This window comes from Lepus europaeus, chromosome 4, assembly GCF_033115175.1.
Source record: "Lepus europaeus isolate LE1 chromosome 4, mLepTim1.pri, whole genome shotgun sequence".
NCBI classification, from domain to species: domain Eukaryota; kingdom Metazoa; phylum Chordata; class Mammalia; order Lagomorpha; family Leporidae; genus Lepus; species Lepus europaeus.
In genome coordinates, this window is record NC_084830.1 from 33,636,836 (window position 1) to 33,652,554 (window position 15,719).

The 15,719-nt window shown below is 36.6% G+C and overlaps 1 protein-coding gene across 1 annotated transcript in view; it reads right to left on the bottom strand.

The window, feature by feature from the left end:
* Positions 1–15,719, bottom strand: part of PKHD1L1 (PKHD1 like 1) — a 180,747-nt gene that overhangs the window by 73,820 nt on the left and 91,208 nt on the right. The window contains exons 48-52 of the mRNA XM_062189474.1: positions 15,003–15,139; positions 11,236–12,265; positions 9,765–9,956; positions 1,816–1,967; positions 312–471 (exon numbers count right to left, since the gene is read on the bottom strand). Coding sequence (XP_062045458.1) covers positions 312–471; positions 1,816–1,967; positions 9,765–9,956; positions 11,236–12,265; positions 15,003–15,139 — 1,671 coding nt within the window. The remainder of the gene's footprint in view (positions 1–311; positions 472–1,815; positions 1,968–9,764; positions 9,957–11,235; positions 12,266–15,002; positions 15,140–15,719) is intronic.

Here is a 15,719-nt window from a genome sequence, read left to right on the forward strand (position 1 = left end):
ATATTATTTAATTAAAATGAATTCTTAAACACCTTTATTTTCCAAAAATAAATAATAAAAATGAAAATAAAATATATTCCAGCTTGACTGGACTCACTCTAATTCTGTGAAATAAAAGTATAAGCATGTTGGTGTTATCTTCCAAGTATGAAATTTAAGTTCTTCATTCCTTTCTATGTCTTTTTTAGTATAAACTTAGCTTCCAACTTTAGCATTAATAAACATTACTGAATCCTGCTATATAGAAGACACTGTATAATTTATTTGCCTCCTAATCAATTTTCTGGTCCTTCTACCTCATGAGTACTCACCCAAATAATACAGCGTACTCGTATTTGCTTCAAGATGCCAGTCTCCATTCTTGCTAGTATTCCAACTCAGTGGATTTGAAGAGCCATTCCTCATATCAATAACATTAAACATATCAGGATTTTGAGTAAAGTTATGTGATATAATAACATAGTCTTCTTCCTATAAAAATTGGGAAAAAATATTATTTTATAAGTGAGTATTCTGACAATATACATTGATTTGGATGATATACAATTAGTATATATATTATGTTAAGATTTAAAGTCTTCATTTTAATTTTACACCATATTCATATTTTGGTTATTAACATTTTACATATTTATGCCCATAATTTTAGTTCTTACACTATGGCATTGTAAGGATATCTCTCTCTCTCCTTTCTATATACATAAATATAAAAACATATGCAACTGGATATCTCTACGTATGGATGGATTTAGGGAATAGCTTATTTCTATAATGTTTGAAAACATTTAAAACAATGCTAGATGTAGTTTTCTGACTGCACATATATGTAGTATAGGAAAGAACATGTATGGGAAGAAAAACACCCAATTCTGAAAACTGGTTACCAACCAAGTTAGACAGTAAGGAATGGGCTCAAAGTCAACCACGGAGGGGTTTATACTGCATCAACTTTATTTATTTTTAAAAAACTAGAGGAAGTATTCACAGAATGTTAGAATTAGGTAGTTTTTTTTTCATTTTCAATTATCTTTATATACTGAAGATTGACTTGGTTTTAAATTGGACATTGCATGGAAAATTAATCAGTTTTTAAAAAATATCATGTAGGATCTCTGTCCTTAATGTGCTGTACATTGTGATTTAATGCTATAACTAGTACTCAAACAGTATGTTTCACTTCGTGTTGTTATGTGAGGGCAAACTGTTGAAATCTTTACTTAATATATACTAAACTGATCTTCTGTATATAAAGAGAATTGAAAATGAATCTTGATGTGAATGGAAGGGGAGAGGGAGCGGGCGAGGGGAGGGTTGCGGGTGGGAGGGAAGTCATGGGAGGGGGAAGCCATTGTAATCCATAAGCTGAACGTTGGAAATTTATATTAAATAAAAGTTAAAAAAAAAGAATTAGGTAGAGGTAGGTGGTGGGCATACTGGCACTGGAATGTTATTTTTTAAAAATAATTTTCTGTGTGCTATATTTCATGACACAAATAATAGCCCTTACATGGTACTTGAGATATAAGCACTCAATAAATGTAATATATTATCATGGTAATAGTGACGGGGGCACAAATTTGGCATTATGAGAAGATGGTAGAAAAATTACTTAATTCTGATTCTCAAACAAGGCTTTTGTGGCTTACTTCTTAGATTTAGAGGGGTCAAGAAGGGTGTGTAGGACTTTAATAGAATGCTTTGTGAGGCAAGGGTATTTTGGGCCTAATCATGGGTATGAGTAAAAATGACAGTACAATATGTTTGAGTAATATGCAATTATAATATTAGAAGATAAATTTTATTCTCCTTGTTTACCTTAAATCCATAGAATGTTGACGTATATGATATGTTGGTTATGTGATCTACATCTTTAAAATACCAGTTAATGTGGTTTGCATTTGGAATCAGAGCCATCCATCCAGACATATGAGTTAGTCGTTTCTTCTGAAAAGGAACAATGCTTGTGCCTGCAGGAGAATCCAAAACAAAGCAAACATTAATAATCTTTACCTTGAGAAAAGTTTTCTCCTTTAAAAAATTCTATTTCTTTCTTTTACCTATTTGATAGGCAGAGATGAAAGGGAGAGAAGGAAGGGGAGGGAAGAGGAGGGAAGGGGAAGGGAGGAGAGAGAATGACTGTATCTCTTGCTCTGACATTCCCCCAAAGTCATAAAACCACCTGAGCTATCTCCTGCTGCCTCTCAGGGTACACATTAGCAGTAACCTGAGATTGGAAGCAGAGCTGAGACTTCAAGCCAGGCTCTCCAATATGGGAGTAGGTGTGTTAAGAACCCCTTCATCTCTTTGCCAAATGCCCATCTCCCTTCTATTAACGTGTGCAATATAAAATAGCAGTCTGGTGGAAGTCTCTAAAGAGGCAGTGTAGAACTTCGTTATACTGGTCGGCGCCGCCGCTCACTAGGCTAATCCTCCGCCTTGCGGCGCTGGCACACCGGGTTCTAGTCCCAGTCAGGGCACCGATCCTGTCCCGGTTGCCCCTCTTCCAGGCCAGCTCTCTGCTGTGGCCAGGGAGTGCAGTGGAGGATGGCCCAAGTCCTTGGGCCCTGAACCCCATGGGAGACCAGGATAAGCACCTGGCTCCTGCCATCGAATCAGCGTGGAGCGCCGGCCGCAGCACGCTACTGCGGTGGCCATTGGAGGGTGAACCAACGGCAAAAGGAAGACCTTTCTCTCTGTCTCTCTCTCTCACTATCCACTCTGCCTGTCAAAAATAAAAATAAATAAATTAATTAATTAAAAAAAGAACTTCGTTATGCTAATGAAATAACATTGTTCTAAATGTCTTTGTATGACTAAAGATCCCAAATATTTAATTTTACATTTAACTGGAAAGTAAAATGCTGTCTCACTTGGAATTTTTCGGTAAGATGAAACTTTCCATTTCTTAGGGAAAAACTCTGTCAAAACATGATGATGATTATGACTACTAAGACAAAAGTGCTTAAACATATTAATAAGATTCTTTAAAATAGCAGTGATCTAAATTAAATGTGGTTCCACTTATATTTTTTAAGAATTTAATTATTCAGAATCCTTGATTTCTAGACGATGCAAACATAAGTTCTGATTCTTTGTTAGAGCCTCCAAAGAGCTAATCAAAATCTATATAACAAATTCTAACAAATAATTTCATTTTACTTTCATAAATTTTTGATGTAGCACTCCTAAGAAATGAAGCTGCAACTAGACCTATCACTTAACATGGTCCACCATATCTAAATTCTGTAAAAATGGAACCAGAACTGCCTGTTATGGGAAAAACCATAATTTTGTAAAGCTTTGGTCTTGAGAGAGTACCTTGCAACTTCAGTAAAATATTTGGGAAAAAAAAAACCCTAAATGTCTGATTACTTGCTGCTACATTTTTCCCTCCATTCCCTCTTTTTTATCTCTGATTGAATTTTACATTAAATGGACACCTTCTTAGCTTAAACACTCAGGAGGAAGAAGCTAGAAGCAAGATTACAAAATAAAGTGTCATTCATTTTCTTTGTGTAATGTGGCAAATTTTTTCCCCAAAATTAAGGGAAAACAAATTCATTCATTCAGAATCCTTAGCTTATGAGTTAGTATTAGTTTTTAAAGAGTCGTGAGCAGAGGCAGTAAAAACTTGCAGCATCTCAAACTCTGAAAAGTAGAAATATGATGGTTCAGATTATTGCTAAAAAAAAATCCACCCTTCTCCCCTCACTGAGGGCAAAGTAGATTTCCCTGCTATGTTGGGTGTTTGGGGGACTTCTTTTGGCCAATGGGAGATTAGTAGATCTGATACTAGCAAGGTTTGAAATGTGAATTCTCAGTGAAATGTTGACTTTGTGAGCCTCTTTTATGAAGAAGATAGATTTCATGGTCCTTGTATAAGAGCTTCCCAGACCACTACCCTCCCTTTACCTAAGCCCAAGAATGGGCATTTTGTGGAGTCACCTGAGCTCAATGTACAGAAAGGAGCAAAGCCCACTAGCTCTTCACCTTGAGCAGCAACTCCGAGCAGAGTCCAGCCTAATCAACCAACCCAGCTCTCAGCCACATGAGTGAAAATAAATGACTAGGTTGAAGCTGTTGAGTTTTGGAAGAATAGTTGTAGAGCAATAGCTGATTTACAAAAGAGCTGATTAATATCATCTGAAACCTCTCAAATCTGTTGCTGTATTTGGCAGAACCAAACTCCTTTAAAGTGTTTCAATGCACAGGATAACACTCTAACCTTACATTTCTTGATAATTCAATTTCATAGGTAAAACTAATTTTCATTTTTCAGCTTGTTTTTCTTAAATTTTTTCAGGTGTATACTATATTTGAGTATGTTGGTTTTAAGTACTTTGGACTGAAATATAAGTTATTTAAAGCAAAAATTTTTAAAAAAATTATTTTAAAAAATTGAGTGTCTAATTACTCTGACATTTGGTCTAACTTCATGCATTTAGCTACGTAAAGATATATCATCATGTGTGAGATGTTTTGATCATGATATATAAGGATATATATATAAGGATACATGTAAAGGTACACCAAACCTTATTTCACACTGATCTAGTTTACTAGTAAAACTTTTGACTCACTTAGTTTACATATACAATCAAGTCATGTGCTCTTTTTCAGTTTTACTGGTAAATAATTTTGACTTTATTGGAGAGAAAACAAAAAAGGTTTAAATCCACCTTTCTATGAAGTTGGTTATCATAGTTACATTAAAAAGTAAAGTGCCTGGTGTAATGTTTTTCTCTAGTTTGCAATCTGGTCTGAGTATTGCAAATAATTCCACTTATTTTAATTCCTACCAAGTTTCTAGGACTTACAGTTTTCTGTGTTAAGTTCTGTGGATGTCAGAAAGATAAGTTTACAAATTTTGCCTTGCAGGTATTCACAGTATTAACTAAATATAAATCTTAATTCTTGAGTGGACCAGGTCCAAGGGCACATAGGACTGCACAAGAAAGCTATAATATCATAAATTCAGAAATGCTAAATTCTTGAATCAAGATGTCAAAATACAAAAAGCTCCTCCCTAAAGTCGTCACCTACACCACTATTAAAAACAGCAAAACAGAGACTTTAGATGTTTAAATATTACTGCATAAAAAATCATAAAGGGATATACGCTTCATCATGTTATATTTTGCAAGTAATTTATTTAGGAAAGTTGCACATCTCTGAGTTCTCCTTAAAAGTATATTTTTAACCCGTGTTTTTAAAAATACTACTATTTAGTTTATTCACAGTTATGCAATAAAGTATTGGAAGAAATGATAAAAAGTTTGCTCATAAGAAACTCTTTTATGACAGAATGATGGGAAACACTAAAATATTATCAGATAAAATAACTTCATTGGCTTTGATGCCTTGATTTCTTCTTGTTTTAGCCTGCAGTTTTTATTTGGAAGAAAACATTCATAGACATTCTGCTTCAAACATTATTTACTGTAACACAGCCTCTAACAATTTAAGTAACATTGCTCCAGTCTGAAAATCTTTGATTCAGAAAAGAATTAGTGGTCCCTAGGTCTATGTCTTTAAACTACTGAGATAGTGGATTGCTCTTTCAATCCATAGGAGAAAAAAATTAGAAAAAAATCCATAAGAGAAAAAAAACCTTTTAAGTTATTAAAATCCTCAAAGGTACTAAATGCTACCCTGCCAGCATGTTTTACCAGCCTGAAGTAGGGACTTATAAAAGGTACGTGATAGGTTGAGTCCTTGCTCAGTCTCACAATGAGTTCATGGACCCACCTTAAATTTACTTCTCCAGTTCCAGAACGTATAGTGGGAATAGGTGTAGAATTGTGTTCAAAACAAGGGCAGAACTTGGAGTTTTTATAATAAATATCTTAACAAGAGAATCTGATAACGTAGAGTGTAGTAACAAAATCTCAGAGTGCCGTGATGGATTTGACAAAGGAAATTTTAGCAACTATCACACGAATGATATAATAATAATATACATTTTCTCCATCATTTGGGGCAAGTCTGATTGTGCATGTCCCAAACTGTGCATCTCCTCCCTCTCTTTTTCCACTCTTAAATTTAACAGGGATCACTTTTCAGTTAAAATTTAAACACCTAAGAATAATTGTGTGTTAATTACAGAGTTCAACCACTAGTACTAGAACAACAACAACAACAACAAATACTAAAAAGGATAAAGTATTACATTGTACATCTAGAGTCAGGACAAGAGCTGATCCGGCCATCGTTTCTTATAGTGTCCATTTCACTTCAACAGGTTTCCCCTTTGGTGCTCAGTTGTCGCCGATCAGGGAAAACAAATGATATTTGTCTCTTTGGGACTGGCTTAATTCACTCAGCATGATGTTTTCCAGATTCCTCCATCTTGTTGCAAATGACTGGGTTTCATTGTTCCTTACTGCTGTATAGTATTCTATGGAGTACATGTCCCATAATTTCTTTATCCAGTCTACTGTTGATGGGCATTTGGGTTGGTTCCAGGTCTTAGCTATTGTGAATTGAGCTGCAATAAACATTAATGTGCAGACTTGCCCCAAATGATGGAGTTAGAAATGTGCCAGGGGATTCCAATACAAGCCCATCAAGGTGGCATGTACCAATGCCATCTCACTAGTCCAGGTGATCAATTTCAGTTCACATTCGATGGCTTGGATAGGTCTAAGAATCAAAGGGATCACACAAACAAGACAAGTGTCTGCTAATACTAACTGATAGAATCAAAAAGGGAGAGAAAGATCCAACATGGGAAGCAGGATACACAGCAGACTCATAGAATGGCAGATGTCCTAAACAACACTCTGGCCTCAGAATCAGCCCATAAGGCATTCGGATCTGGCTGAAGAGCCCATGAGAGTATTGTAGGCATGGAAAGCCAAGATACCATGGAAAAGAAAAAAAGAAGAAGACCTAAATGAAAGATCTCTGTGAGTGAGATCCCAGTGGAAAGAACGGGGCCATCAAAGAAGGAGGTACCTTTCTCTGAAGGGAGGAGAGAACTTCCACTTTGACTATGACCCTATCGGAATAAGATCAAAGTCAGCGAACTCCAAAGGCTTCCATAGCCCTGGCAACTCATGACTAGAGCCTAGGGAGATTACTGACGCCATGAACAGGAGTGTCAAATTGTTAAGTCAGCAACATAAGTCACTGTGTACTTACATCCCATGTGGGAACTGTCCTTAATGTGTTGTCTAATGTGCAGTGATGCTATAACTAGTACTGAAACAGTATTTTTACACTTTGTGTTTCTGTGTGGGTACAAACTGATGAGATCTTTACTAATTATATACTGAATTGATCTTCTGTATATAAAGATAATTGGAAATGAAAAAAAAAAAACCTGGTGTTAAATTGGAAATGGCATAGAAAATTAATTAATTTTTAAAAAAATATTAAGTAGGATTTCTGTCTTTAATGTGCTGTACACTCTTATTCAATGCTATAACTAGTACTCCAACAGTATTTTTTTTTCACTTTGTGTTGCTATGTGGGGGCAAACTGTTGAAATCGTTACCTAATATATACTAAACTGATCTTTTGTATATAAAGAGAATTGAAAATGAATCATGATGTGATTGGAAGGGGAGAGGGAGCGGGTGAGGGGAGGGTTGTGGGTGGGAGGGAAGTTTTGGGAGGGGGAAGCCATTGTAACCCATAAGCTGTACTTTGGAAATTTATATTCATTAAATAAAAGTTTAATTAAAAAAATTAAAAATATATATATACATTTTCAAAATTTAATTGTTTCATATCGAGATACATAGTTTTAGTTTCAAATCACTAGTTTCTACTTTATAAATATCATCATTAAATGAGGACATTAAGAAACATCAACAGTGTTTTTAAATTTTTATTTATTTGAAAGAGAGTGAGTTTTTATTTATTTAAATGTTTATGTATTTGAAAGAGAAAGAGAGATTCTATCTGCTTGTTTGCTTTCCAAATACCTGCAAAGGCCACAGCAGGATCAGGACCAAAGGCAGAAGACTAGGAATTCAATACAAATCTCTAGCGTGGGTGGCAGGTCTCCAATTATTTGAAGAGAGTGACAACCACTGCCTCTTTTTTTTTTTTTTTTGACAGGCAGAGTGGACAGTGAGAGAGAGAGAGAGACAGAGAGAAAGGTCTTCCTTTGCCGTTGGTTCACCCTCCAATGGCCGCCGCGGTAGCGCGCTGCGGCCGGCGCACCGCGCTGTTCCGATGGCAGGAGCCAGGTGCTTATCCTGGTCTCCCATGGGGTGCAGAGCCCAAACACTTGGGCCATCCTCCACTGCACTCCCTGGCCACAGCAGAGAGCTGGCCTGGAAGAGGGGCAACCGGGACAGGATCGGTGCCCCGACCGGGACTAGAACCCGGTGTGCCGGCGCCGCAAGGCGGAGGATTAGCCTGTTGAGCCACGGCGCCGGCCAACCACTGCCTCTTAAGGTTTGCATTAGCACGAAGTTGAAGTCAGGATCCAGAGCCAGGTATCAAACCTAGGCACTCTGATATAGGACACTGATGTCCTAATCAGCTGCTTAACCACTAGGCTAATTTCATACCCCCTGATAGATTTTTAAAGAACATTATGAAAGTATTTGCAACATATTTAAAAGAAGTGGTAAATACTGACACTGTAAGAAAAGGAATAAATGAATTTGAATTTTGTTGAACAAATCTCTTCCTATATTTAGGATTCCTTATTACAAATTAATTTATTTCTAAATGCATCAATTTCACTATATATTTCAGTGTATTTTTAATTATTTTATAAATTTATTTGAAAAGCAGAGAGACAGGGACAGACATAAAGACAGAAATCTTCAACCTGCTGGATCATTCCCCAAATGCCTTGAACAACCAAGGCTGGGTCAGTCTAAAGCCAGGAGCTAGAAACTAAAGCTGGATCTCTTTTGTGGGTGATAGGGTCCCAAGCACTTGGGCCATCACTTGCTGCTTTGCATATGCTTGCTAGATAGATAGATAGATAGATAGATACCCAAGATAGATAGACAGACAGACAGATAAACTGATTTATCAAGAGATCTGAGACAGGGTAGGATAAGTCAGGTATAGTGGGAATAGGTACACTTAATAACTGGAGCAATTCCCACATTGGTTCTGACTAGAAGAGTACAAGTAGATATGGAGGAAGGACTAAGCAGATATTCTAGGAATCATGCCTTCCACCTCCTTACCAAGATAATAAACTACAAGAAATTCCTAATATTTGCAGGGGGATGCAGAGATTAGTATCACAATAAAAGATTGGATATAAGGATTAGAATTCCCTTCTTGTCTCCATGTAACTTGCTTGTTTGGTGCAAGTGCAAGATGGATCATGAATAATGGGACTAAATTAATGCCATATAGTCAGGTAATGATGGTAAGCATATCTGGTGACCCAAATATAATATATCTCTATGGGAACAAATTAGTAAATCGATTGTCTCTGGCACCTGTTATACAGCTATTGACTTAGCAAATGCTCCCCTTATCCCATCTTAATCAGAAAGGATAACCAAAAACGTTGATCTTCAGGGCAAGATCACTGGTATATTTTTACTGTGTTGTTCCAAAGGCTATACCAACTTTCATGCTCCCAGTCATAATATTGTCTGGAGGTCCCATGATCAAAAGGATATCAATATTCAGTATTCCTGAAATACCCACTTTGCTTATACTTTTTTCCTGCATGAATTGATAAAAAATTATACTTTTTGCAATTCTTGAAACATCAAGTAACAACTCAAGAAGATGATGGCAAAGTGATTTACAGTAGTGTATTATATTCCACTTACCAAAAGAGTCTGAGAGAACAACATCCTTTTCAAGGAGAGATGCTGGGGCAGGCTTGTTGAAAGCTAAGCGATGGAAGCTGACTGAGGTGTCACACACAGATCCGGGAAACCCAATGCTCCACTCAGCTTCTTGAGTGCAATGAGAAGGGTCTAGCAAAGGGCTGTGTGGAATCACAGTATGTCCTTTGTGCCCTGGGAAAGGAATACAAACAGAATATTTTCTATTTCATGTTAGAAAACTGAAAACAACATCTATAATGTACAGTTTCCATCATTCATGTTCCTGCCAGCAAAAGCCAAAAGTATTGGTAAATTTCTTTTGTTTCTGTTGGATAACAGATTCCATATACACAGGCTTTTCAGTGGGTTCTTCGGTGAATGTATCTGAAACACGGGATTGGAAGACCCCGTGAGAATCACAGTAGGAGATGGGAGGTGGAGTAAGTAACTTGGTCAAGGACACATAAAAGAATTCTGATCAGACAGTCTAACAATATAGCCTGTGCTCTTAACCAGAGGACTGCCAATTAACATTAATAAATCTAAGCTGAGTTAAATAAACCAATAAAAATTACACAAAGCTTTATACATCAAGGCATCCAAATGTCCTTCCACATAAAAGCCATGATTAGACTAGGGTACAGAAGTCAACGGCTGCTGTTGAGAATTTAATCCATTTGAATATTGAGATGAATGTTCTTTCATCTTCTAAAGAGTCTTTCAGAAAGGTAAACCATTAATATCGCCAGATGCACCCTCAATTGGCTTGCTTAGAAAACTATTATCCAGCAGTGTGCAGGTGCACATGTGCACACATAAACGATCTTTCTGTTTATCTTAAATAAGTCTTTATCTTTATCATTAACAATTTATGAAGATGCTGAATTCCAGAAACCAAGAATATTAATGGAAACTGATATATTTTGTACTTAAAATGCTAACAATGTTAACCTATAATATATTGAATTCTGTTCTAGAGTTAATATCATCTTTGAATGAATTCAAAATTTAGAATTTAGGTCAGAAAGAAAAGGGTTAATAACAGTAGGCTTGACATTTCTTCATTTCAAAGTATTTTAGTAAGGATATAGCCAATCTGTCTGCAGTGCTTATGTAAAGAAACATGGAATTCAGATGATTCTGGGTCATGACTGGCTGGAGAATTTCTGTAAGCAGTTTCTTACCTGAGCAGTTAACTGAGCATAAAATGGAGGGGTCCTGGAGCTGAACTGGCTTCTGGTATGATCAGTGTTTCCATAACTATTTCTCAAAAATAGCCGCTAACTCAAAGTGCAAATGTAAGCACAACAAGACATATTTGGACTGTTTGGGGCTCTTCCAGGATATAATTAATAAAGTTTGGTATGGATAAGATCTGTTATGAAGGTAAATCTGCTTTAACAATTCAATTCCATGTTCATGTAAGCCTATTTCAAGTTTATTTTATCATAAATCTAAAAAATAACATTACCTGTAAGTGAACCATCAAGATCCATCAGTACCACTTCATGTTCCCATCGAAAGCCAGCTTTGTTTGGTGTGTGAAAATACTGAATGTCAACAAATTTTGCACTCCAGCCTCCACATCTTTCATTACAAACTCCAGTGATGGATGTCACTCCCAAAGCTACACAGTTGGGGCGGTCAAAATTCATGAAGTGGACTGAGGACACAGTCAAGCCTTCACTAAATGGGAGAACCAGTCCTTTTGCTGTGCAAAATGTAGATCCCATTCCTAGTTCATCAAGATGACCAACTATTTTGGCATTTTTAATCACTGCTCCATGGGCTTCACCCCATCCTCCAACATAGGGAGCCAAGATCCTCTTGGTCTCAATTCCAGCCTCATAGTTATTTACCATCACAAAGTTATGGAACTGAAGGGCACCTCCATTGACCCATTCTGCTCCCTTCTGGCAATTCCAAGTAGTTAGTGAATTAAATATTGCTGGCACTGGCACTGTAGAAGTACAAGATCCTGTTTGCATGGGGAAATATTCTTCAAAGATCCATATTCCAAACCAACCTTGAGAATGAACAGTATTGTTAAAGAATTCTCCCAGAGGAACTCTTTTTTGGCAAATGTTTTGGTCATAGGATGGCCCATCAGGGTGGTTGTTCATTCGATACCAAAAACCAAAGTGAGTGCCGCCAGCAGCTGCATTGTGCCTTATGGTATTATTGGGATTGGTGACCCAAAATGCAGCTGGGGTAACATCATCATTCAGAAGACTAGTACTTTGTTGCACAAATACTGCCAAATTATATTGCAGGATATTGCCATGTTCGATACCATCTTCTATGAAAAATGCTCCTCCTTTAACATCATATATGACATTCCTCTCAACCAGAAGGTGATGTGTGTTATGGATGGTAATAGCTCTGTTATAAGTCTGGTGAATCGCACAACCTCTTACATAAGATTTAAACTGCAGATCTCCAAGCAGATGCCAATGTATTGGATATCGGCCCAACCGGAAAGCCTGGCCTGCATGAAATACCTGTGAAGCCCAGAAGTTACAGCTGTTTAGTAATTCACATAGACAGAGTTTGCATGGTTCATATTTTCTTGTCTCAAAACAGTCTCTAATTTTGTATTATTAATACATTTATATATTCTGTATTATTCATGTTTATAATTTGAATATATTAGGACAACTCATCTTATTTTATATAACAGATAATACTTGTTACCAAGTGAATGTATATGCAAAAAAAGCCATCTCTGATTCCTCTGTTTTCCATCTTGGTCCATTATGAAAATTTGTACTAAAATAAACTCTCTTAATGATTCTCTCCTTTAATTTTATTCTTATCTTAGAAGTATTTCTTGAATGTTTGTCATGCACAGATATTCTACTAAGTGTTTTATATGCACAATCACAGTTTTACCATAGTCCCCATTAAGTAGCCACTTATTAATTTCATTTCAGAAATGAAGACACTGATGTTTAGAAAGACTGATCATCTTGCTCATGATCACAAAGCTCCATTTAAACTCAGGTTGATGTAACTAGAGATCATGCTCTTACTAACCACTCTGCCATGCATTAATTCAATGGAGGATGCTGATGTGTGGGAGAATGTACATACGTGCAAGTGTGTATAATGTAATACCATGCATTAAGGAAAGAAATATTAGGTCATATATTTATTTTCATTCTCTACCTAAAAATAAAAAATTAACCATTACTAATATTTAATACACAAATAGACCCTGGCAACTTCACTTAGTCCTTATCTCGGAATTCACATGTGTGTTTAATATCCTAGGAGGAAGGCTGCTGCACACAAACTTGAAACACTGATTCTGCCACTGTCAATTCAATCTAGGTGTGCCCAGCAAAAATGGATTTATGGATTTTACTAGTCTAATTCTCTCCCTTCTTTCTTTTCTTATCCTTAATATTTAATGAAAACTATTATTAAAAAAGGAAGAGCTCCTAATAGATTAGGGATTTGTTTGTTGTTTGCTCAATTAATAATCAACTCAGAGCCTTATACACATCATGCATGGCTCCACTCATAGAACTGGCAGAGAAAACGTTTGAAATAACTGTCCTTATACTCTAGAGATAGACATGGAGAATAAATAAAATATGTGTCTTGTGAGAAGTTGTAAGTAGATCAAGGGAAACAAGGGTTGGGTAATCAATTTTAAATAAATGGGGTGAGGAAGTAAGAGTGAGAGTCATGCCTGTATTTGGTGGAGGAGCCTTCCAAGCAGACACAGGAATGTACTTGACACATCACACAAGGAGGAGGATTACATGGTTGGCAGGGCCGTGAATGAAGGCTACAGTCACAGCAGATAAAGTCAGAGAAGAGCTGGGGACAGATCATGGGGTTTCTGTGGGAAGGACTGGGACTTTTGGCTTTAGGCATAACACAAAGACATTGAAAGATTTTGAAATGGGTTGTAACAAAATCATATATTTTTCATGAACTTTAAAATTGTTTTATTTTTACTTATATTAATGGAAGAGAGAGAGAGGGAGAGATTGACTCCCCAAATGCACACAACAACCAAAACTGGACCAGGCCAGAGCCAAGAGCCTGGAACTCAATCCATGAAACTAGGATTCCTAGTAGAGCCAGGATTCAAGCCTAGCTACTCAGATATTGGAGGCAGGCATCCCAAATGTCTTAAGGGCCAGGCCACACACGTGCCTCTTATTTATGCTTTTTAAACATGACTGACTGGTGGTATGAAGACCATTGGAGTGAAAGTAGAAACAAGAAGACCAATTAGGATAAAACACAATAATTAGGGGCTGGCATTGTGGCGTAGTTGGTAAAGCCACCTACTGCAATGCTGGCATACTGTGGGCGCTAATTCACGTCCTGGCTGTTCTGCTTCTGATCTTGATCCCTTCTAATGGCCTGAGAAAAGCAACAGAAGATAGTCCACATGCTTGGGACCCTGCTACCCACATGGGAGACCTGGAAGCTCCTGGCTCCTGGATTTGGTCTGGCCCAGCCCTGGCCATTGCAACCATCTGGGGAGTAAACCAGCAAATGGCTGATATCTCTTTCTCTCTCTCTTTCTCTGTAACTCTTCCAATTAAATAAACAAATCTTGAAAAAAAAAACCCCACAGTAATTAGTCCAGGTCAAAGGTGATGGTAGCTTGGGTACGACATTTAGTACATGTTATAGAAAGGGAATAGATTCCTGATAAGTTTTTTGGGCAAAAGATATAATTTGATGATTAACTTCATATGATTAACTTCAAATTTGATAATTAACTACATATTGGATGTAGAAAAACAGAAGAAATGAAATTCTGGTATAATCAAATGAGTGAATATTTGATGTATTAAAATAGTCTACTAGGGTAGGCATTTAGTGTAGCAGTTACAATGATACTCTGGATATCTGCATTCCATATCAGAGTGCCTGGGTTCATGTCCTGCCTCCACTGCTAATACAGCTCTATGCTAACGCACCCCAGGAACACAGCTGATGGGTTCCTGCCACTCATGTGGGAGACCTGGTTTGAGTTCCAGATTCCTGTTTTTTCAGGCATTTGAGGAGTAACCAGCAAATAGGAGGACTCTCTCTGTTTCTGTCTCTCTGCCTTTCAAACTAATGAGAAATAAATAAAAATTCAAACAAAGTGCCTGCTTATATGTTTCCCCAGACAGACTATAAGTAGCATCTGGAAAAATAGGAATTTACACACTTATTATATGGATAACTTTGAGCAAATCACTATGACATAATAAAACCTCTTACCTCTACATATTCTATTCTTCCAGTTACCATATTAGTACTAGGTACAGGAGCATGAAACATAATGCAGCCTCCAAACTGGTCACTTCCTATTTCTTCCCCAAATTTTCCTTGGAGGCATGTCTGTGTGGCAAATTCACCTTTAAAAATATTTTTAAAGCATCATAAAATGAATGTCACAATTAATTTTTTCTTATACCTTACTATGAGTTTTTATTAATATATAATTTCAATTTCATAATAGAATATAATTATTTGTATACATGTCATCTCTTCTAGATAGCAAGGAAGGTATGTATCTAATGTGTTCACCTTGGCATTCCTGTGGGGACTTACTACTATAGTATTTGCCAGAGAAGATTCTAAATAATTGAATGACTACATGAATACTCTTAAAGATGTTTTATTTTAATATTTTTGAAGCTGTCTCTTAAGATTTGGAAATTAATCAGTCCAAAGTTATACTTGCACAGCACTACAATATGTGTTGTGTCACTTAATTCTAACAACTATAGTAAACAGGCAGAACAGGAAGTAGTCTTATTTTAAACAGGATGGAAATAAGCTTCAAATACATTGTTAGACTTTGTGTAGATGAGCTGGCATTAGAGCATGAGTCATTTGACATCAAATCTAATGAAGTTTGTCTTTTATGTTCCATTGAAGAAAGGGTTATAATTTAACCTTATCTGCCATTTGACTACTTACAAGTTTGTAATA